Raw genomic sequence first — 24057 nt, 5'->3', positions numbered from 1 at the left:
CGCATCCTGCCGGCATCAAATTCCGGCAGTCGCGACGGGGAATCGATCCCGCGGCCTTGTTCTCAGCAGCTGGAGACGCCATGCACACACGCAAGGCAACAGGTGCAATGAAATGAGTGAACCCGCTTTCTGAGAACTCGTTCGCCGCTTCCCATTTTTTCAATACTTTTAAACGCAGGGAAGCATGGCAGTTAGGTTGGCCTGGGACCCCGATGCTGTTTTTTATTTATTATTTTATTTTTTCGAGAATATTTCGCAAGGGAGGAAAATACAGGGAGCGTTCGCCACGTCACCTCCAGCAAGAGACATCGACCTACTTCATTGGCCACGCGTCGCAGTTCTAATAAGAAAATAACCACAAATAAAAGCGCAGGCAGTTAGGCGAATAAACAAAAAAGAAGAGGCGATACAGGGCTTCCCGCAGCGCTTGGCAGAACTACGGCCCCTAGAAGGTGGCAGAACAAGGTTCGGGACGAGACGAAAATGACATTCGAGTCGTCGCGCGCAGACAGAAAGCTGATTTGCGGGCGACGAGTCTTCCCTCGCTGTCATCGCTCAAGCGGAGGAGGGACAATTATTTGCGCGAGAAACACCGTCGCAAGCCGACCGGAGGGATTTGGCGACCGAGAAAAAAAAAAACAAAGCTTCCAGTTCTTTGTGCGCCGTCGCGCGATTTCCTCGCTCGTTTGCAACCTGCATGAGCTGGCTGAACACCCGCGCAACGACGTGAAATCATTGTGAAATCCTCCGGAGCGCCCACCCCTTGCGGCGCGCGGAAGAAAGTAGTTCCCGATTGGAACCGAAATCTACACTCGTTACCGTTCAAAAACGCTTGGCGACAATCAAAGCGAACAGTTGCTGCATAGGCGAACAATAAGGCGGTGCGGTACATTTCTCTTCAGGAACTCTTTCCCACCTTGTTCGGTAGAAAAGATGGCTTTCTACGAGGTAAATCGTCGTACTACGTAACGATTAATTTCCTGTTCACTCATTTATAATACGTCGTGTCGACTGACCGATCTGTGCACGGATCAGCAAGTCGGCGCGCAAGCCGATGACATAAGATCGAGAAGTTGAAGTGTCCAAGATTCGTTACACAAGCTTAAAAAGAAAAAAGAAACTACTATTTTCGAATTTCGCGCCAGAACTTTTGAGGCCTATGACGTCAGTGAGGCGTCACGAATATGTTTCCGCACATTTGGCTCTTATGTGCTGTGGGCGTGAACAGGGCTCGTAGGTTGGGTTTTGGTTAATTTTACAATAAACGGTACCACATTCAATTACTAATCAACATCGGTACGTATTCACCGAAGCAGACATTCTATCATGTCGTCTGCATGGAGTTTCATTCGAGGACAGCTCACAGCAGGCGACAGCTAAAGCCCAGCGGCATTCTGCGTGGCGGTTAAGTGATTGCCGCATGCAAAGCACGCGATAGTAATGCATTTCACGAAACTGGACGCGTAAAACCATTTTGAAGTCACATCGCGCGTCATGCTTACGTCTTCTGTATGGCGGAAGAAATGATCGTCTGCACAAAGCTTCATTCGAGGATGATTCCGTCCATGGAGGAAGGTAGAAGTTAGGAGGGAGCATCGCACAACGTCATTGAAGCCAAACCTGTCGACCCAACACGTGGTCGCACGTCAACGTGCGCGGTTGGTTTTGGTGCTTCCGCTCTGCAGGCAGAGCTAGGGTGTCTAGAATTCTAGCCACTCTAGCAGAGTCACAGCAGGGCAGCCGAACAAGCGAGCAGAGAATAAAAACTACTGGCATAGCTACTGGGAACCAAACGTATCAGCAAATCTTGATTATTGCTACGTGATCTCGACGCAATAGGTCGCGTGTTGGGCCGCCACTGAGCAAAGAGATGGCTTCACGGAGCGTTTGCTTGCCAAGGCTGGCTGCGTGACGTAATGCTCTCAACCTTGTCCTTTCTCCATGGTTCCGTCCAGCCGACAAGCGACCAAAGCAGACGTGTACAACGTCGCGGAAGAACACACTGCACAGGCACGCCATGCCTTCCACAGAACTGCACCGTTCTCGCGAGACAAAGCCAACAACGCGCAGATGGACGACAAGGGGTGTGGGGACAAAAAGAAAAGGAGGGGGGGGGGGGGGCGAAATGAAGCGGGCGTCGAACCTGGTCGGCGGTTAGTCAAAGCCGAGATCAACGAACCCACGCAGCACGTCACACAGCAGAGGCGTGTAAGCGTACTGCGCCAAAGCTTTGGCGTGCCGGTTTGTAGTGTTTCCTTTAACCCCCGCCTTCCCACACCCGACACAGAAATGCAAAGCGAGACGGCCGGCCTACGCAAAGCAATGCCGCCGCCGACGACGATACGTGCCTCGTCGAGTTATGCGCCGGCGGTAACGGCAACTACTTTTGATGCCCCGGGCGAGTTGTAATAGACCATTGTTATGCCACGGGACCTGGCAGGAAACGTCGATTAAAAGTACTGCACCTACCTAATATGTTTCTGTTTTTCCGATGGCAGCAGAGACGGAACTACGGGCATAAAACGAAATATGCTGACCAGGTGAGCTCGCGTTACATCACGGGAAAACATAATCGGACTGAATTCGACTAAAAAGGCCATGTGCTGCCGCCATACAGGTATGTTACTCCTGTCATCGTGGGATAAACCTGATGTACAAAATCATATGGAATATATATATATATATATATATATATATATATATATATATATATATATATATATATATATATATATATATATATATATATATATATATATATATATATATATATAAGTGTGTGTGTGTTCAGAGAAAGTATGCTCATTTGGTCGGCTGGATACAGCAACTGACGTTTTTGTCTCAGCGCTTTCAGATATGTTTCAACGTGCGCGTGGTGTCGACAGCTGAACTGTGCGCGAGCAGTTTCAGTTCCGCTCACACGCACTGTACGCGCAACTTCCCAAGCACTGCATCATCAAGTTTACGTATACCCGCTGCCCGTGAAAGTCGGAGCAAACTCGACTAGAATTTGTATAGTATATAACTAGTACATATACTAGTATATACGGGCCGGAGTGCAAGTGATCGCAACAAGATGAGTGATAGAACCACGTCCGAATGTCCTTCGGCAGAGAGGAAGCGGCTTCTATTGTGATATTTTGCAACATGATGGGTAGCGCGCTGGCAGATGCAATATTTCTTTCCAGACAACGAGCCGTCCGTCGTTCGAAGATAAGCTCGCGCGAGACGACTACAAATCACCGGCCAACGACGGCGATCCGCCTTGTCGATGCCGCCAGACGAGAGAAAAAGCTCTACCGACATGGCGCCGCGGCATCAATGAAAAATCAGTGATGTCGGCACAAGCGACTTCCTAGCGCACACGAGCCACAGAAAAAAGAAAGAAAGAAAAAAAATAGAAGCACGTCATGCACGCAGTAGCAGCGGCTACGGCGTGCAAACAACGTCCTTGCCGTTCTGTGGCCCAGCCTTCGCGGCGTGTTTGTCACACGCATGGCCCAAGCAAGAACATGGGGGGCGGGGGGAAGTGTTCCAGAATACGCGGCAAAAAATGGTGTTGCTATGCGACAGCCCGGCGGTGGCGGCGTAGCTCACGACGACAGGCTCGTTCACGAGGCAGGCTACAGCGAGCTACGAACGCCGAGAGCGGCAACTCTTGATCCGGTTATGATTTTTTTTTCTTCCGGTGTATAACGGCGGTGATTGGGCGAATGAAACTGCAACGCCGCACGCCGCGTTAACGCGTCGCTTTTGCAGACGACAACAAAACGTGAGCTATCGGTGGTGCCGAAGAGAACAGGGGGACTCAAGAGCGGGGCCCTCATCGAGAAAGAGCGCGGCTTGACAAAAAGGAATGCCCCTGCATAACGATCTCGCCACAAGCAGAACACAACACGGGGCGCCGAAGTCTTTCCACGACGTGCTTAGGCCTGGAGAGAGAGACCGCTGCACTCACCTCAAAGTGCCGGGTTCGTTCCGAGAGGTTCCGAACCGGGCGCGCTCTCTCCCGACGTTCGTGGTGCCCCCCTTCACTAGCGCGTCGTCGCAACTCCGTGGCGTTGCTCCCCCGGCGACACTGCCGCTGTGTAGTAATCCCGTCGGAGCAGGGCCGTCGAGGAGCCACTCATAATCCCTTCGCACGCGGCCGTCGTCTTGTCGGTACGGCCCCAACGTCCGCGGCGGCAGAGCTGCCACGGCCTGTAGCCTTGTGCATGAAGATCTCGTCGTCCGCCGCGCACAACAGCACACACGCACGCACCACCACACCAACCAGCGCCGCAGAGGCAAGCTTCGCCCCGAGTACCGACCTATCCCTCTCCAAAATCGCGTCAGCGGCAGCGAGCACACAGCATGCACCACGACGCTGACGTAAGTTGCCGGCCTGGCCGGTCGGCCGACGGCCGGAACTGGTGGCGCCATCTGTCTAGAGTCGACGAAGGCTCGCCAGCCGCAGTGTGGAACAGCCGGTGGCTAGGCACCGATAGTACAGTGGCCTGTACCGATAGCACCACATAGCGTAGCACCGTTATGCCAATGCACGTTTTTATATAGAATGTGCAAGATAACTTCTGACTTTGGAGGCACTCTAATTACGGCGGCAAATGCAGACAAGCCAAATATTAAAGTATGTTGCGGCAATGTTTGAGGTTGGTCGGTGCAGTATGCAACATCACATTTTTGTGCAAAGCTTACATAATGAAGTCAATAGTTCCATCCAAACAACTGTTCGTTGTAAATAACCAAATAACTTCCTACGAGCAAGGGTGGACGTCTTGAGCGCTTGTCTTTTCTTTCGCTTTTTTTTTTCGCGCAGCTCTGTTCACCCAATGCATTGGTTCACCATGACCCGAAACCGACCAGTCCACGAAAAAGCCATAACGAATTTGTTTATTACGACATCATAATGCGTCAGTTTTCGGCACAATTCATTTTTATCTACACGGTGTCATCAAAAGCCAAGATCCACAACTAGAAACTAGTAACCCTATGCTAGAAACCTTGCATAGGTTGGCGGCGTGAAGCGCGGGCTTCTCCTCACAACACCCACCCGCCTGTAACGTGCTGTCACCTATCGTCGGTTAGGCATACTTCTGACACCCGTTTTCCTCTCCGTACGCCCGGTTAGTTGTTGCGGTACCGATGTGATCGGATCAAGCTGCCAGTACCGTTCAGCCGACGCGGTCACAGTCTGCTCGTTATTTCAGGTATTTCTGTGTAAATTTTCTTTCGCCGGTTTTGGCTATGACACGCTGCTCATTGTGCGATTGCGGGGGGTTACTAACATAAACATACTACAAGTGCCGATTGTCTCATGGTCTGACATCGTGATCTCATTTCAGCGGTATTAAAGTGAAAACCGTATTTCTTTTCTTTTTTTTCGAAAGAGTGAGACTTATCGAGATCGGAGGCGCAAAGTTTCTGCTATGTGTAACCAGAGTATAGTGGCCTTGATGCATTTTATTTGTTTGTTTCGTGGATCGCGGAAAGTGACTGCTTTCAGGAGTTTCGCGTCGGCGCTGCCAATTTTGTTCCGAAAGCACCTGCGTGACTTTCGAGGGCCGATAACGTGGGTTTCAGTTTTTACCGTTCACGCTTGCTCAAGTTCCCGCTCAAGGTGCTGGTTCGGTTGTGTGTTCGCAGAGCCTCGGCGACACGAATGGCCTTTCATCGCCTGCAGCATACGTCACATGCGTATGCCGCTTGTTTATCTATTTAGCGTACAACAGCGTAGCTACGCCCGTAAGCGAGAATTCAAGCGCTTTCTTCACCTTTGATATTCGTGTATCCCTGACACCATTTGCAGTTCCCTTCCGCATGCGCGTTTCCGCGATTGGATGTCTATTATTATTATTATTATTATTATTATTATTATTATTATTATTATTACTATTATTATTATTATTGCGTTAGCAATTACATAGACACACCATGCTATATGACGTTGCCACACCATTCTGCCACTGAAATTTGCTCATACCACGTACGTCTTAGATTCTAGACAAAATTATTCCTAATTAGTTTGAGAATGGCAGCCCACAAACATATATCATGAAGTAAAACATCGACAGCACATGCCTTTCATTCTAAATCTTCTCAATTGCGCAACAATAATAACTGAGCTCAAACCTTAAAACGATGCAACTCCATTGGCATGGCTGTGCGCAACCTCCAGGATCGGCCCACGGAAGAGGTTTGAAACATACCCAATACAGCAATGTGGTGGTAAGTTCGCTAAGAAAGGCATTTATTAATAAGCATAGATGAAATTGTCAGAGTGCATGCAGGATTCAAACAGAGCACCCCGTAGCCCAACAGTTTGTTTTTACTTAGCTTACGTTTACTTCAATTCATACTGCCACTACAGCTATGAGGCCTACACTTTGTGTAATATTCTAACATCTTGCCATCACATTCACTGCTTCGCCCTTATGGCAAAATTGTGATATTTTTGTTAAAGCACTGCGTAAATGATGTCTAAAATGTTATGCACAGAATGATGAGAGACATTTAACCTGCAAGCCTCAAATTTCTATTTGAAAGTAAATCTGTCGTGTTCTCAAGTTTGGTGCCAATATACATCATATCAAACTTTGGCCACACTATCACCATGCTGCTTGGTAAATAACAAATTAAAGATGCCAGCGCAGTATGGTTTAGTAACAACATAAAGTCATTAAAAACTTGCAACAGGAAGGTGGTCGATCTGGCAATACTTTCTGGATAATTATCTAATGGTGTGGAAGACTGTCCCTTTCGCTTTGAAATCATGTAGTTTGTAGCAGCTCTATATACTTATATACTATAGTGAGGAAAGTGACTGTGAATATGGATTATGACCTACAGACTATGCTGTACTGGCTGGTTTTTGTCAGAATAGATAAAATGTGTGCTTCAGTACAATTTAAACATATTTTCAAGGTTTGGCCTCTACCTCTTAAGTAAGTACAGCTGTTCACTTTGAACTATTGAAGAGATGTTTACTTTGTAGAAAACATTACCGATGAGATCTCTTAATTTGACATTCTCGCTTAATGTTGTCATAGTCAAGGTTTCAAAATGAAACCAGGCCAAACAAGCAGGTGGCCCTCTCAAAACAAACCAAAATAAGCGGCAAAGCCCGTCTCAAAACGACCATTTCATTTAAAAGATCAACTTGAAAACCAGTCTTCGAGTTATAGATCACGCGTATAATATTGCAGTGCACATACCTTAAGGTATAGCCATGGTTAGATTGTTTTAAGAACGTCTAAGTATTATGGTCATAATGAAACTGGTTGTCGTCATTAACCACAAGGCTACCTTGTGCAAAGTCATGATAGTGGTGGGTTTTAGATGAGAAGTTCTTCCCATACCTTAAGTGGCACATGTGAACTAATGAGTGGGTTCAGGGTAATCAACTGGCTTACGGTTTGCTTAACCACTTCAGTGGTCATTCCCTAGTGTGGTGCATCCACAGAGTGCTGGGAAATGAGGAGATCGTGTACACACTAGAAATCGTGTTCCTGGTAAAGATATTTTCTTCTTTTTTTTTTTTTTTAACCTGTAACAAGACACGGAGCTGTTTCCATAGACTTGAGTTACAGCTTCATGAGAATTCCGAAGGCAGTCGCCGATTGGACTTTCAGCTAACACAAGATAATTCCACACTTCCTGCCAAGATATAGTGAACTTTTGTCGAGTGCAGATTAGATTTTAGTTTTTCACCATTTTCTCTTTATTGCATTCTAACTATGCAGGTGCGAGACCTTTCAAGGATTCAGTCCACTACAGTGTGTCCTTAGAAGCGGAAGGGAATGGAAGCACTGAGAGACTTGCCACCACTCCCAAAAAGCCTGAGTGGCCTCATCAACTTCAACAGCAGCCAGTGGCGTGAGCTGGAACGTGTGCACCTTATGCGCACCATGATTCAGCAGGATCTGAGCAGGGCGGCCCCCGTCGCACCGGCACGGAGTAGCAGCGCTAGCCGAGCATCAGCATCTCGTCAACGAGTGCCGCATGCGGAGCACTCGCATGGCTCACTTGGAAACAGCCGTGTCGCTGGTGGCACTGGGAAAGAAGCGCAAAACACTTGGTCGGGCCGATCGTCGAGACTCGATGCACAACTGGCAGTCCTCCGCAAGGAGATGGTGATAACTTGTGTTCTTATTTATTGATTGATGTTTTTTAACTTATTGATTACAGTCGTAAGTTGCGTCCAACATGGAAATACCTTCCTATATCAGATATTTGTTATAAGCACCTACTCATTACCCACCAATATCAGCAAAAAAATTTTGAGAGCTGCTTTGTTATATGCGATAATTCGATGTATCTGTGTCCATTATGTCGAATTTTGACGGTAGTAATATATTTACGTTGATTTTCTACTTACCGGCAAGAGTTACTTAGTGCACCAGTCCAGGCGACACTGAAATTTGACTGTGCATATGGGTTGATGAAGGTAAGATTGCGCATCACATTTATTTAAATTTAAAAAAAAAGAAGAGAAGAAAGAAAAGGAAGCCACGAATGCCAGAAAGCCCCCAAAAAGTCCATGATAAATGATTGAAAAATTTTGATAAGAACACTGCAAGAAGCACAAACCCATATCTACTTACAGTAAGCCATACCGTTCTTAAAGCATGTCCTAGAGAAAAATGTGCTGCTAGTGTCTACGCAGGTTTCTTGAGCAGCACTTCAGCTAGTAAGGGAGTGATTGCAAGTGCACAGGAATAGGCTTGGTCTGGCTCACGGCTCTGCACATAATGCAGTTATGACTGTGTAAGTGCCATTTCTGGCAGGAGAAGTGCCCTGATTGTTTACTAAAACATTCTGCCTTATACTTTGTGTGCAAAGTGAGCCACTATAATACATGTGATTAACCCCCGTGCACCACAGTGACAGCTATGGGTTGTGCCAACCAATCAGAAGAGTGGACCAGATAAAGAGCTCCTCCATTTCTGAATGTCCTCCCTGCAACATGCAACACCAATTGAACAAAAACTTTGTGGAAAGATCCGTGGCACACTATGGGCGGGCCTTCCTGTCCTTGCTGGTACATGCGACTGACTGGTTGTCGTTATCAATTGCCTGGCACAAGCTGTATCCTTCGCTGTACTGTATGGAATTGAAGAGACGGAGTGTGTAAATATCGCACGTGCTGTAGCCACTGCAAACTTGCTAGGCCGCAAGGTCATCAAAAAAAAAAAAATCGGATCATTTCACTGGTGTATCTGGAGAGAGGTTCTCTGAAACTTCTGATACAAAAGGATGTTACCACAGTTTCAAATCAATGAAGAAGTTTATATATCTTCTACAGATTCTGATAAGCAGGTGACAGCAACAACTTGACAGGGCCCCAGAGCCATGATTAAAGCCGTGTTCATCATCATCATCTTCTTCATTGTTGTCATCACCAGCCTATTTTATGTTCACTGCAGGACGAAGGCCTCTCGCTGCGATCTCCAATTACCCCTGTCCTGCGCCAACTGATCTCAACTTGCACCTGTGAATTTCCTAATTTCATCACCCCACCTAGTTTTCTGCCTTCCTCGACTGCACTTCCCTTCTCCTGGCACCCATTCTGTAACTCTCGGGGCCCATCGGTTATCTATCCTATGCATTACATGGCCTGCCCAGCTCCATGTTTTCTCTTCATGTCTATTAGAATATTGGCTATCCCCGTTTTCTCTCTGACCCCCACTGTGCTCACCACATTGCAAAGTGTCATCCAGGAGCTCACTCAACACATGTCCTGCCTCTTTGAGGAGTGAAGTGCAACTGACATTTGGCCCGAAGCAGACCACCATCTCTTCTTGCACTATATGTACCATCTGACCGGCTTTCTACACATCACACACGTAAATTTTTTCCACTTTGACACTCCCAATGCTAACACATTAAAACAAATAAAAATCAGCAGATTTGTGGCACTAGTGCAAAACTACAAAGCATTGAGCAAATGGGAAACAGACTGAGTTGTGGGAAATAAAACTTGCAGAGCTAGAGAAATGAATCTGTAGTACAGGATGGGCAAACAAATGCCTGCCAGCAAATGTCTGTAGCTCCCATCATTTGCATGGTGGTCGAACGGCTACTACGGCAGTTTTTCTTCTACCAAGCTTTTGTGAAACTCTGTAATACCAAGTGTGGCTGGAAATTCTGGTTGTGGACTGACTCACTTGAGGAAAATTGTCAATGTGTAATATAATGTCTGCCTTTAGATGGTTTAGTTAGTTGCTAGATTCGTGAAAAAGTGTTAAGAGGAAGTTTTAGCTTGGGGAGTTCCCATCTAGGCACGTGGGAACAGAGAAATGATTTTTCTCAGCAACTACTGCACCGATTTTCACTTTCATGAAGTTTGTTTCATTTAACAGAAAAAAAGGTAGAAATCAAGTGAATGTAGGAAGCATATTTTTTTATTTAGACCACCAGTGTAAAAAAATATCGAAATTTGAAAAATTTGCAAATGCCCAGCTATGAAGTTTACAACTCAGAAATTAAAAACATCAATTCTCAGAACTGCACCTTATACATCTGAAGCACACAAAATGCATGTATTGTGCACCACTCTGAAATACACCACTAATGTGTGAGTAGGAGTTTTGCAAAACCCTAATAAACATTGTAACATTTTCGTGTAAACTGGAAATTAATAGATATAAAATTTGGCCACTTTAGATGCTGTAACTGATGCAGTTCACAGAACTGCGATATCTTTTTTGCGTGGAGTTGTGGATTTGTAAACTTCGTGCCTAGATTTTTTTTAATTACCAATATTTTAGAATATTTGTCAGAAATTAGAGGTCATAAGTGATAATTTTGTGTACAGGAGTTGCTAGAACTTGCTCTCTCAATTGCAATAAATTTGATTCACATCAGTTCAGCAGTTGTCTCTTAAAAGCATTTCTGCATTTTACGCGTATTTAAATAGGGAAGTAAGAGTTGGCCCCAAACTAAAGCTTCTTAAGTAAATTTCAGTAGTAGTTTAGCGCTTGGTGGTGTTTACCGTTTCCTACTTGTTTCCCTACTGATTTTGCACTGGTAACATGTTTCACAACGTTGCACGATGTGCTTGTCCTCACACATGTGCTTTGTCTTCCACGCAGGTGGGACTTCGTCAAATGGACATGTCACTTCTTTGCCAGCTGTGGTCGCTCAATGAATCAATCCAGGAGTACAAACAGGCACTCCAGGACAGGTCACCATCTTGGGATCCCACCCAAGAGGAACTGCTGAGTCAGCTGAATGGGGCATCGCCCACCAGCATTGCCGCTTTCGACCTCACTCCCATCCCGCCACCCACAGCGCGACACCAACGGTCGAGCAGCGAGGGCTCCACGCCACGCCGCTATGACACCCGGCATCAGCCGAGGAACCTCATGGCCGTGCCAGAGAGGACGCTAGCCATCGACAGCTCATCCGGCTCTAGCGGCGAGTACGATGACGTTCTGTGAATCAAGCAACCATTGCTGCAGATGTGTTGAGAATGTGGGCTCTGATGGCCACAGGTATGTTTATGATGCGGCTTGTTGGACTGGAGCAGATGCTCAGGTGATCTTGTAAGATTGTCGTCAACTTTGGGCAGTAGGGTGAATGCTTGTGACTCTTGGAGTGAGATAACAGTTCAAGGCAGAAACCTGAAGCCGAGCTGAGACTTCTGAAATTCCGTATCGGGCACTTCTTCAAAACGTCAAATCTGATGAAGCATCAGCATATTTGCATCTTCATCATTGTCATGTCTGCATCTTGCTGCTGTCTCCCTGTACACAATTTGTTTGTCTTGTTGAGAAAACGATGGAAAGCTGCTGAAGAGTAGCTTAATCACAAGCGCAGAGGGTGTTGCTAAAATAATTGAGATGTCGTAAGATTCAGTGGCCATATTTTGCATGGTTTCTTCTCATATTCTATCATTTTCTTACCATTAATTGTGCCAAGTGGTTGATTCCGGCAGTGGTGGCATGCTAGCATGTGATCCAATGATGAAAGGAGAAAACAACACGAAATGAAAACAAGCAATCACAAGATATCTGTCTAGCACTACTTTATGCACACTGAAGGCGAGATGTGGAAATTGAAATACTTGAGTTGGCCAGTCATGAACTGTGGTCACAAAAAAGGCTATTGAAGTGTGCCCTTGGCAGTTTCAACTGAATGGGGTAAAGGCGCGCTCACACTAGCGGGAGACTTCCCGCAGCGGCACAGCGTCAACGTCGCCGCTGCGTCGCAGCTCCTCCGAATGACGCTCACACTGCGCGCGTTTTCTCGCTGCGGTTGTCTTGGAATGTAGAGAGAGGAGGCGTTGAGGGAGGACCCTAACGAGCAGAGAGAGAAGGGGACAGTCACGTGACACCAGAGACGACTGGAAAGCGCGCTCTTTTCCCGCGTCGTCGTCTTGATCGTCTGCTAGCTCTCCTCCCGTCGCCCTTTTTGCGACGAGGATGGCTGGTTCGAACGATGATCTGTTGGCTACGGTAAACCTACTTATACTTGCTTGTTCGCTGCTTCTGCACCGTCGCCTCAAGTCGCACATTCATGCTGGCAAAGCAACCGCCGAGTGTCCCGCAGCACGCTCCCAGCCTCCGCCGACGGGGTCACTGAACTGGGACCGACGTCACGGTTCACGGTCGGCCCCCATTGGCTGTTCTCGTCAGCGGCGCGGGAAAAATAGGTACCCGACCCATCGCTCTGCGGGACGGCACAGCAGCCTGTCTGCGGGAGAAAAACCGGTTTGTGCGAGAAGCGGCGCGCGGAAAACGTTCTGCGTTGCGCGTTTTCCCGCCACTGTGAACGCGCCTTCACACAGACTTTAGAATGGTGTGTCACCATTGTGAACAGGGCCACAATATTGTAGTGATGCCTTTTCCGATGCTAACGCTCTTTTGGCACTTTTCACGTTCCTGAGTGTGCGGAGCATCACTCCGGTCACTCACCAACGCGACAAGTGCAGCAGAACATTAGCATCGTAAAAGGCATCGCTACAAATTCGCAGCCCAGCGTATTGGCATAGCATATTGCATCGTGCAAGTGCTCAAATATTTCATGTCACATCTTATGTAACTGTAATAGATGTCTGAAAAAAAAAAGAGAGAAGTGGTGCAGCTATAAAGAAGTTCCTTTATAAACATTTAAACATTCCTCATAATACTTCTTTTTGTACATCCCGATACCTTCTACGCTGCATCAACAAATGTTGAAACTTTCAAGCTCGTATGTAGACAGACGGAATGACACACAAGAAGGCTAACTCTAGCAAATTGTTTTACTCATAATGGTGCATAAATATGTAAGCACACAGATGACACTCGTGGAGAAGTGCACTCTAAATCACATTGAGGAATGGTAACCCTTTTGCTGACACAAACGGTGGTAATGTGTTTGTAAACACAGGACTCGGTCTTGCTGTTGTTTCTGGTTCAATTAATCACTGTTGCAAGAGTATATACGTGTTGTGACAAATATCAGGATCCTCTTTTAATAACTGTCTTGTCACCGTGTTGGAAAGGTACATGGTGTTTAAGCGGCAGCTGTTTTGCCTAAATTTAAGGCAGCTTAGAGGTTAATCGTTGTTTCGTAACTTTGGACGTATACTGTTGCATTAGACGTAGAAGTGCTACTTTTAATTGACAAAGAGAAGACCTCCATTGCTAAGCACAGTAGGAGAGCACTCTGCCATATCCATTTCAACAGGCAATCAGGCCATAGCACTGTGGAATTTCTTCCGCAGGAACAAAGATCAAAATGTGGTCATTGAGCTCTTTAATTGTCCTTTCCTATTCGTGCCTGAAACATCAATGCATGAAAAAGAAGCTTTCATATACCACTCTGAATTTGCTTGGCAAATTCGGACAAGGACAGGATCTTTCGCCAAGATTAATGAATTGAGAGCAAGCTTTGAAGCTGACATAACTTGGACATTCACCCGATCTGGCACAAAATTACAAAGTGCCAAGGAGGACATGCAGTGAACACAGGTTTCACAACCATGCACTGTGAAAAACATCTACACATGTGCTTCAGAGGCACAGGGTGCACCGAGATGAAAAGGAACATTTCATTTATATTCAAACAGCGACTATTTAGCAAGTGAAAATATTAACATCACACATTAATGTTTGCCAAGTGGTCCTTGTGTTCAAGAAAGCATCAGCGGATACGCTTTCACTTTACTGCAAAAACCAGAAACATCAAACAGCCTGTAGCGAAAAAGCAGGCATTTGCTTCACGTCAGCGTGTGCTGTACATCAAGTTGATATCAACTGTCTGTGTTAAGTGTCCCAAAACGACATTGGCTATGAGAATACTGTAGTAGAAGATTTCAGGTTAATTTTGACCTTCGGAAATTCTGTAATATGCGCCCAACGTACCGTACACTGGTGTTCTTGCATTCTTCACTCGTCAAAATGTGGCAGCTACCGCCGGGAATTTAACCCGTGACCTTGTACCAAGCAGCAGCATTTTATAGCCACTGAGCCATTGCATCAGGGGCGAGATTGTGCAATCGTCGAGCTTGCCTTTTTGTGATTCGCTGGGTGCCATGCTTTTGTCAGTAGACATCCGCACAGCAGGAGGGTGGAGCCATGTGAATCACGAGAGGGCAGGCGAACGTTTGGAAAGCGAAATGCTTGCGCGACCTCACCTCAGTTGTTGTGCACTTGGAACAACAGCCAAGTACATTTCTTCGCTTTGGCTATATGGTTTTCACAGGATGTAGGCTACTTTGTTTTACGCATAGCAGGAATGCTACGAAGGAGCGAGACTCTTCCCACAGTGCACATTGGCTACCAGAGAGTAGTGTGTAATTCAGTGAAACATCGAGTCTCATTCTTTTGCGTCACAAAATGTGACTTAAATTTATTACATGGCGGATGTCGCAGATCAACCTATTAACCGCCAAACGGGCAGAGTGATATGTTTCCGTTACCAGCGGCTGCAACGCTCCATTTGCACATGCAACGAAAACATGGACCCTGTAACGTAAAACTATGCCAATCTGTTTTTATGCCAACCTCCTTACGTCAAATTCATGTAAGCACCGACACAAGCATCGGGTGGTGACCCACAGGGTTGTCTGAACAGCCCAATCAAACATTCTCCTCTTTTATAGGAGGTCACTTTTGTTTGCTTTCAAAACGAATAACATTGCCTACGATGAATGTTTTTTCTTATCTAATTGGCTGACAAGAGGTGAGGTGCATGCTCAACTGGAAAGGGTTTCAATGGAGTCGAGCCAGCACAGTGAAAATTGATAGCTAGATGAGGAGGGTGGTGCCGGCATCTGCAATTGGTCTGCTTCCCCTTACTAGATCGCGGTGGCTGGTCGAAAATCGCAGCAGTATACAAAGGAAGGTTAAGAATGCTGCTAAAACAGATCTTCAGCAATTAATAGTTGGTGGAGCAATGTCGTATACATGCCAGGAGGGCTAGATAATGTACTGCAACGCAAAAAGCTTTATTATGCATAAATTAATCTATGCTCTCTGGCAGGTGCAAGTAGCCAGTGCCCGAGCGATCAGCGGGCAGCCATCTTCTATTCCTTTTGAAATGGGACAGTCCCCGGCTATTCAGAAAAAAGTCCAGTTTTGTTCGGCATATTGATGCATCTTTAATGCGTGCACGTCACTTTGATGCAGTGAGTTTTCGCAGTTTTGTGATGTCGTGCGACAGGCAGGCGAAGTGGGCACAGCCCAAGAATTTTTGACCAATAGCAGAGGGCTAATGACGAAAAGGCGTCGAATCAGAAATAATTATTTTTCTTTTGTTCGGTCTATTTATGTATAATCAGTGTTTACACATCATATCAAATGGGGGGGCTATCACGGTTTTCGTGATGTTGCGTGACAGACAGGAGAAGTGGGGGTGGCCTGAAAATGTTTTGACCAATTGTGGAGGGCTGATTGTAGAACTGGAACAGAAAAGTTTGGAATAGCTTTACGTTATAGCACCCCATATTACGACTCTTTCCAGACAACAGTTCAGAAATAACCTGCGATTCGACGTAACCTTACATTCGAAAGTTCTAGTTGTAATATGTGAAGCATGTATTTCACAGAAAGTGTTGGAAATAAAAAAAAGCTGCACTGTGAACGCACACAGCGATACTTCTATGACCGCACTACTAGTGCAGCTTCCACAGCATTGCCTGCTAAGTATGAAACAAAGTGTAGGCAGCTCATCTAATCTTTCTCGTATAATGCCAGATGGCATTATGCCCCTCCTCTCCCCCCTTTCTTTCAGAACTTGGTTATCTCGGCACTTACGTTTGTAGTGTCTTTGAAGAATGCAACAGTCGTGCAAACATGGACACTGTCATTTTTACAATGTATGCCAGAAATGATAAGCACACATGAGGGATGCTGCACCTAATTGTGACACGTTATCATCTGGATCAGCACACCCTGATTAGTTCTGTGTGACATGAAACTCAGTGTTGTGTGAAGTACTCTTTTGAACTCTATGTGCACAATGAAACTGTTATGTGTACTTTTGTGACGTGGACGGTTATCAGCCTCATTGGGTTCTGTCAACATACATCGATCCTGCGTGTTCGAAGCTATGTCACTATCTGTTAGTACAGATGTTGTGTTTGCGACATGTTGCAGTTGTTTTTTCTCGTCAGGATTTCTAGGCAAGCTGTCGTCTTAAAGGGGCGCTGAAGTAAATTACTAAGTTAAGCTAGATAGGCGGTGCTGGAACAGCTAGTTATCCGTTTTATGTTTCGGAATAGCTTGCATTCATTAAGTTTTGCGAGATGGAAGGCCCAGATGTTTAGTGGCACTTAAGTGTGACTTTTTTGCACAACCGCTTTCTTTTGTGTGATTTATAGACCATCCATGAAAATCATAAAAACTGAGTTGTTTGCAGGAAGTCATGCCTGACTAGTGAACCAGTGCATCGCCTCCTCTATTTTGTCAATGCCAGTGCAATTGCTCGCTCCCCAGTGGGAGCCGCAATGTGACGCTATCCAGATGGTGTGACTGCTTGCGGCACGCTGCTGCCGTTCGGGTAGAAAAGTGATAGATGCTCCGTCCCTGCGTCTCTCAGGTTATCACGCGTCTGTCAGTCTTCCTCCGACTTCCATCGTGAGGCGCCACCCAGATGGTACTCTCCCCCATTACCATAAAGCAGCTGTGAACATGAGAGTAGGAAAGGACGATAGGAGAGGGTGGTGGACGGTCGGATCAGCCGCATCTGGCTGGCATTGGAAAATGTAGAGGAGGTGCTGACCAGTGCTAAGAGAGCTATAAATGATTAGACTATATCTCTAGCCTAATTTAAAATTTGCCTTTTGTGTCCCTTTAAATACCATTTAAAAAAACCCATAATCAGCCTTGAGGCAGCAACAAACACATGCATTTCAGCCATGTACGTGAAACGGGTCACCCTTCCTATGGCTCGCCTATAAATACTTGAGCACTTACAATAATATAACAGTGTTGAACAATGTTTTGCTGAATCACGTTGCTATATCATCACAAATTTACCTGGTGAAACTTGGTATGTTTACCATTCCACAGTTTTATCATCCAAGTCTTTCTATAATGCTCACATATATCTCAGTACTCACTTCACTTATTCGGAAAGCGAACAACTTTCGTATTTGTAGATCTGCACAAAGTCAGTGGAACATTTTTTAAAACTTCTAACTAACATGAATAGGTGTAATTTAACTTACTGTTTATACCGAGACTTCTGTAAGAAACGCATTGCTTTTTTAAAACACATTTGTTGGTGTAGCTGTTTTGTTAATTTTCTTGCATCTTTATTGTGATTTTGTTTAGTTAATTTTATGTGTGAGAAACTTGTGAATTGCAGTTCTGCGTTCTATAATAATTGTCTCTCCGTGTGGCCATTCCTTGAGCAGGCGACCTTTTTAGAGCCATATTTTTGCCTCCAGATAACTGATTGAATAGCTTTTGGCATGTCCTCATTCATCTTTATTTAACTATGCCACATCACAGTAATTCTGCTGCATGATGCATGAACAAAGCTTTAAAACTGCCATTGTTCAAGTGTGCCAATGGTTATGTAGTGGAACAGTATTTATTTATGAACAGCAGTTCTTTTTTTTTCTCTTTTTTTTCAGTGGTGTGTGTATGTAACTAATGTATTTCTCAACTTGCATTGAATGTAGATCTAGTGCAGATGACTGTCAACAATTCAGACTCACATAATTGTTTGTTCTGGTAAAAGGTAAGGACAATGGGGTCAAACACAAGGAGCAAAACAGAAAACATTTCAGCTCCTGTATGAGAGCATTGTTGATGGCGAAAATAAGCTTGCAAGCACTTTGTCTCGAAACAAAACTGCTTAACAGGTTGGCCATACACCTGATGAAGGCTGATGAATACCAAGGTGTTCAGTCCAAGGTTTTAATGTAGACCCATCTGGTCAATATTAAACAGGGTAGAAATAAAAGCAGTGGCCCTAAGCACGAGGAATAAAAAACTAAGATGAGGTTTGGGCTGCCTCATGGGAGCCTTGTTTACAATGAAATTAGCTCTATAAGCAATTCAGCCTATAATTTGTAATTCTACTTAACTGTAAGAAACATCAAGATTTGGCAGGCTTGCTATGCTTTTGATGCATCTTAATGTTGCTTAGCATTTAAGTGGGTCACACCATTTTGTTTCCATGGACATAGCAGCAAAAAATAATGCAGTTTTTGCAGCCGAAAGTGGCTGAAGAAAGGCAAGGGCACTCCCGGGCACCAGATAATAAAGATGCGGCCTCCGTATCAAATTTTGTGTAGACAAAGCAATCAACAATATGCGACTTGTTTTAAAACATGCAATGTTGATGAACAACAAACCTTGGTCCTTGGTTACTTTGGGTGGTACCCAGGTTTAGTTCAGCTTCTGCATAACAAGGTGTAACAAATATGTTTTGCCTTTTTATGCAATCACAGCTTTGCCTTGTGTTATATTACTGCCAGAATGTCCGAGCTTGTGGTAATTGAAACAAGAACATCAATGCTCCAACGAGCTTGAAGTGATGTACGTCATCTGTGTTGGTCACTACTGCCATTCACAAGCAGTGTGGTTGCTGATAATTTTTGCCACGCTGTTGACTTTGTGTTGTGTTTATTATCTTATGTTATCAAAACTTCATTGCTTTGTTTTTTTTGGTCTACATTGTCCCGTATCCTTGCACCCACCCATTTTATATCAGGTGGAGCACTACTGTCACACCATCTGTGAACACTGTCTCTTGTGGACCTCTTTTCAGAGAATGCGAGATGCGATCATGGGTTAGCACACACAAAGTGATAAACACGCTGAACCATTTCAACACACAAAAGCAGCTCATGATTTATTTATTTTGAATGCATGCCATTCATAGAATCATTTTGACATTCTGCAACTGTTGGGTGCCTCACAATCTAAATTTCTTGTTTTTGTTGGTTTTACAAGTCATTGTGTTGCTTATACTTCAAGCAGCATTGTTCTATGACTATAGTGGTGAACATTATGTGAAGAGCTTTGTCTGCTGCCCTCATTCAAGATGCATACCTTTTAAAATAGCATGTACAGTCATGAGCAAAAGCTTGGAGACAAATGCTGCAGCAAAAAACTTTTTTTTTTAAGCCTACGTGTGCATGTTTGACTAGTGCCATGCATTGAAGCAATGCCATGTTGTGGAGCTGTGCTCGAAGGAATTTTAACTTTTTGCCAATGCCATGGTCTCCATTCTTTGGCTTGCAAGTGCACAAATTTTTCCCAGCGTGGTATTTCATTTCTGCAAAATGTTTGCCTAATTGAAGGAGTGTTTGGTTGCTTAGGCACCTTCTTTTTAATAAATGTTGCAATTTTTTGTTTTTGCAGTGTAAGCCCACATATAACACTTATCAAATTTCGGGCACGTGCATTTTGTTTACTTTTGACAGGGTGACATCCGCTACAAAATAATCTGAATTTTGACACTTCCTTTGTGAAACAAAACCAGGTTTTATTATCAGTATTGTCATTTATGTGTATTTTACTAGTTTATTTATTGGCCATGTGTATTCGTTTGACTGGCTCAAAAATGTGTCTAGCCTTAATATTGGTGTATATATTTTACATTAGTTAAGAAACCTGTTAATCATCCTCTGCCATATACTAGCTCACATTACAAGTGCACAAGCCTAGCTCTTTTATCATTCCAACTTTCGTGTTCCTGTCATTTATTGTGTTGAAATAGTTTTCATTTCTTTTTGACCATATTGATTCTAGTCATCCATTTGTGTTGTCTTGGCAGCAGTTTTGTAATTTAGCAGCTTTAGCAAGAATAGTAACAACTTCTTTAGCACACAAAAAAGAACACAGGACTGAAAGGAACGACATGGACATAGTGCGTCGTTCCTTTTAGTCGTGTGTTATTTCTTGTATGTGCACAAAAAATGTTAGTTGTTACTATAGGTTACCAACATGCCCAAGAAAACGCTCTTTCAAGCGTTAGCAGCTTTCGTACTCTTTTATTTACACCTTTATTTCTGGCACACTGCTGATTCAACATTTCATTTTGCACAATTTAACTGAAATAATCTTTCATTATCTTCTATAATACACTTTCGCAATGTCTCGCCGTAAGTTGTAAATATACGGCACGCGTGCTGTTCTGTCGAAGTTTTTATTTTGGCTCGGACAGTGCTGCTTAAATGCACACTCGCCAAAGTATTCTGTAAAAGGTCATCATTTGGGCTTGCTCGGTACTGCAATGTTTCTCTTGAACGCATTTTCGACATTACAGCTAAGGTTTTAAAGAACACAGCGCCGTTGCCATAAATACTTGTATGCCTGTTATAAGTTCGGAACAGGCTCGGTGGATCTGTTTTGTGTGGGCTGTGTACCTCGTGGGTTTGAGAAATAAAAAGTTTCTAAGTCAAGCCCCGAACGGCGAGTTTATGACTCACGTCATTGCGTGATCGCGCGCCTTGCATTTTATGGGCGTGGTCTCCCCACGAAGTGATCGTTAACTGTGCAACCGTTCAATGTCCCGACTATTTACAACACACGCGTACACCTTAACTTCAACGTGGTAAACGTCAGCGTTCAGCGAACTCAAAAGATTCGTGAATGCCTCAGTCGTCGACTTACTACAGCCTTTCCGTTCGCGCAAACATCGAACGGGCGCTGCATGACCTCACAGGCAGAACGCTTGCCACGTTATTTGTAGCTGAGCTGGAAAGCGGTTTGTTCCAAAACATTTCGCAATGCCAAGGAAACCGCGAAGTATCCACACAGGCAATGGAAATGACAAAACCAGGCGTCGCAGCAGCGGACAGTAGCATCTGCGATTATTTTCACGTAGATTTTATGATTTTATTCTTCCCCTAGCGTCTTCGCCATTTCCAACCAATCGGCGTACACACTGAAGTGCACGACTTGATACGACGCTTCGTGACGTCACGCCTATTGCCCATATAAGGAATGACCATGGCTCCTCCCTTCACCGATTTCCTTTAGGTAAATTTTTCTTTACACGGCGGTTCTTTTGCGTTTCTGCAGTGCCCGCGCCCTTTTTTGTTGTTGTTGGTTACTCGCTGTCGTCGTCCGTCGGCGCAGCGTCAGATCCTCGGCACGCGCGACAAAAATAAAGAAAAAAAGTTTCTTTCCGCACTTTCAGTTTGCGCGAAGGCCCAGCCAGTGAAGTGAGCTAAGTTGGTGACTACGCGCGGCCGTATCATCGCTGCGAGGGTATGCGGCCGTCGTAGGTCGTCGAGTGCGCCCGAGGGAAACACCGTGCTCGTTCGTCGAAAAACTGGGGACCCTCAGCAAAGTCAACTGGGAACGACCGTCTCCGAACGCCCGACGACGTTGAATGTGTTCGTCGAGGTAACAGAACTCTCGTCCGACTTGTGGTAAGTCCACCCTCCTCAAAATGTTGGGGCTCGTGAACTCTTAGGAGAATCTCGATCGGCTGTCTGCAGCTGTCGTTACGTTTCTTTTTTTAAACGACGTTGCTACGGTACGACATGATCGGCGCTGAACGAATTCGGTCTCTCCGGAGCGACAAGCACGGCTGCGTTCGGGCGATGGCGCGGTGAGGCCGTGCGCTTCTACTGGCACCGCGCTGAGCGCCACCCGATTTTATTTGGGACGCCTTGGCGAGGAACCAAGAAAGCGGCGCCGGGAGCTTCCCACGTCGCTCCTACGTCGAAAGGTTCGTGGGTTACACTTTTGGTCATGCCTGGCGCCGGCGTGGTCCAACCAACCTCCTTCACTTCGCTCCCCGACGACCTGCGCTCGGCTGCTTGCGGTGGGGCGTTCTCGAGCCCACGTAGTAGCTCGCGCTCGCTTCAGTCAAGTCACCGGCGCAGAGGCCGATTGAACGAGTATCATGCAGTTTGTTTCGGCGTGTGGCGTATAGTGCAACCCGCGGCTTGCCGTGTTCGTGATCCCTCCAGCGAGCAGTAAAAAGAAAGCCGCGCGCGCGAGCGAAAGAACAGGCGGGCGTCGTGAGCTGCACGGTACCGAGCGAACATGGCGGCCGACGTAAGTGCGTTCTCCACGGCCACGGCGAGCAAGCTGCCGGTGCTAGCGGCCGACCCTGCATGGCCGCGCTACGGTGAGTAACCGGATAGCGCCGTTGTGGTCTCTCCGTGACTAAAAGGTCCGCCAGGAAAACACAGCGGTGACACACTTACATTGAATGATCATTCGAGCGGTGCAACGTGACGGTATACGTCTTGCTTATGCCCGGTCTCATGGTGTTGATGTGACGTTTCGAACGAGCACGAGCAGACGGATTTTCGGCAGATGAAGTGCAATCGACGTTCAATGAAGCCGATAAGGCCCCAGCGCATGTCATATATATAGTCGTGAGTCATCCCCAATGACCTCTGAATGTTTACCCGAAGGTTTGCACCGAGGCGTGCATCCAAAAGTTCGATCACATGGAGAGGCGTGTCACGGCTTGTATATTGCGTTATCATAGATGGTGCAAGTGCATTCACGATTTAGCATGTGCTGTCGCGGTAGGCATGAAATTACTCAGAAATTACCTGACTTGTTCGGCTGTTGAACAACTTGCGTGTGTCAATTGCTGTGTTTGTGTGATTTTTGATAACATGTGCCCCTAACCCAGTAGCAATCTCTCAACTCTAGCTGCGCGTGTTTTAGTAGCAAGTGTCGGCTTTTCGCTTTATTCATTCGTTTATTTTGCATTCGAGGCTTGTGGGAGCCCGCCGTCTTCTGAAAACGCGCAAGGCCAACAGCTGTTTGATGTGAGCTTGTGTGAAGGCTGTAGCCGAGAAGGCATTTTATTTGGCGCGCCATTAATTCCCTTCCCACAGAGACGAGTTATGCCACTGCTAATATGCCTCTCTTTTTTAATGCCAGTATGGCGCGATCTTCGTGTGGTATGGAGAGTTGGACATCGGATGGCGCCTTCTTTCCGCTGAAGCATCTTCATTTGGCGCCGAATATTTCTCGCCACGTTTTCAACGCATGCGATGAGCTCCTCCGGATACGGACTATCTCAAGCTTATGACGTTACTTTTCGTCCTTCCTGGCGCATCGGAACGGTTGCACGCAACCACGCAACAGGTCGATCGGGGACCGGATTCCGGAAGCAGAAGTAGCAGAAGCGCTCGATGCTGGCGTCGTCTGCTCCTGGCTTACGCAACTGTCGCACCGTGCATGGAGTTCTGCAAGTTGAAGCTGCACCCGGCTAATGAATATCACCTTGAGGCCACGTCTAGAGAAACGAGTTCCGCAGAATCGCCGCCGAGAGTAATTGTCGCCGGACCGTGCAAGTTGGGCGTCGGTTTTAACACGAACCAGCTGTTGTGGGAAAATGCTTCCGCCGTGACACGAGGGCAGCAAACGATGAAGCTGCTTAACTGCCAACTTTTGGAGCCATATACTGTCTGGTTTTGCTTCGGCATTTTTTTTTCCCTCTCTCAGTTGTCTGGCAGCCAAGAGTGGCAGAAAATTCGCCATGTTTTTCAACCGCCCCGTTTTTCTTGAGTTGCAGGCTGGCAAATCTCCCTCTATAGTCATTTAGAGCGAAGTGGTGATATGTTTCTCTGTTGGTATACATTAATCTATCCTATGTAGCCGTTACTATGACGTCATTGATCAGCGACACGAA

General features: G+C 45.8%; 4 protein-coding genes across 6 annotated transcripts in view; 2 read left to right on the top strand and 2 right to left on the bottom strand.

The window, feature by feature from the left end:
* Positions 1 to 4345, bottom strand: part of numb (NUMB endocytic adaptor protein) — a 100397-nt gene extending 96052 nt beyond the window's left edge. Inside the window, exon 1 of the mRNA XM_050180481.3 lies at positions 3959 to 4345. The gene's annotated coding sequence lies outside the window, so the exon portion shown is untranslated. The remainder of the gene's footprint in view (positions 1 to 3958) is intronic.
* A 507-nt stretch (positions 4346 to 4852) lies between these two features.
* On the top strand, positions 4853 to 11854 carry LOC126533239 (leucine repeat adapter protein 25-like). The gene is made up of 3 exons (XM_050180512.2): positions 4853 to 5207; positions 7740 to 8129; positions 11091 to 11854. Exons 2-3 carry the CDS (start codon positions 7797 to 7799, stop codon positions 11436 to 11438), a joined length of 681 nt encoding a protein of 226 aa, XP_050036469.1. The 5' UTR covers positions 4853 to 5207; positions 7740 to 7796; the 3' UTR covers positions 11439 to 11854.
* LOC126533246 (hydroxyacyl-thioester dehydratase type 2, mitochondrial-like) overlaps positions 7961 to 24057 on the bottom strand; it is a 47111-nt gene continuing 31014 nt past the window's right edge. Inside the window, exon 5 of one of the 2 annotated variants that reach the window (XM_050180520.3) lies at positions 7961 to 8049. The gene's annotated coding sequence lies outside the window, so the exon portion shown is untranslated. Of the gene's footprint in view, positions 8050 to 18814; positions 18840 to 24057 lie in introns of those variants that run through there. The other variant, XM_072289378.1, reaches the window with a different exon arrangement.
* Positions 21358 to 24057, top strand: part of LOC126533206 (unc-112-related protein-like) — a 29058-nt gene continuing 26358 nt past the window's right edge. The window contains exon 1 of one of the 2 annotated variants that reach the window (XM_050180477.3): positions 21358 to 21823. Coding sequence is in view for 1 of the 2 variants with exons in the window: in XM_050180476.3 (XP_050036433.1) it covers positions 22446 to 22530 (85 nt within the window). In the remaining variant the exon portion in view is untranslated. Of the gene's footprint in view, positions 21824 to 21916; positions 22531 to 24057 lie in introns of those variants that run through there. The other variant, XM_050180476.3, reaches the window with a different exon arrangement.

This window comes from Dermacentor andersoni, chromosome 7, assembly GCF_023375885.2.
Source record: "Dermacentor andersoni chromosome 7, qqDerAnde1_hic_scaffold, whole genome shotgun sequence".
NCBI lineage: Eukaryota > Metazoa > Arthropoda > Arachnida > Ixodida > Ixodidae > Dermacentor > Dermacentor andersoni.
The sequence above is the reverse complement of the archived record's forward strand: the minus strand, read 5'-3'. Positions and strand labels throughout refer to the sequence as shown.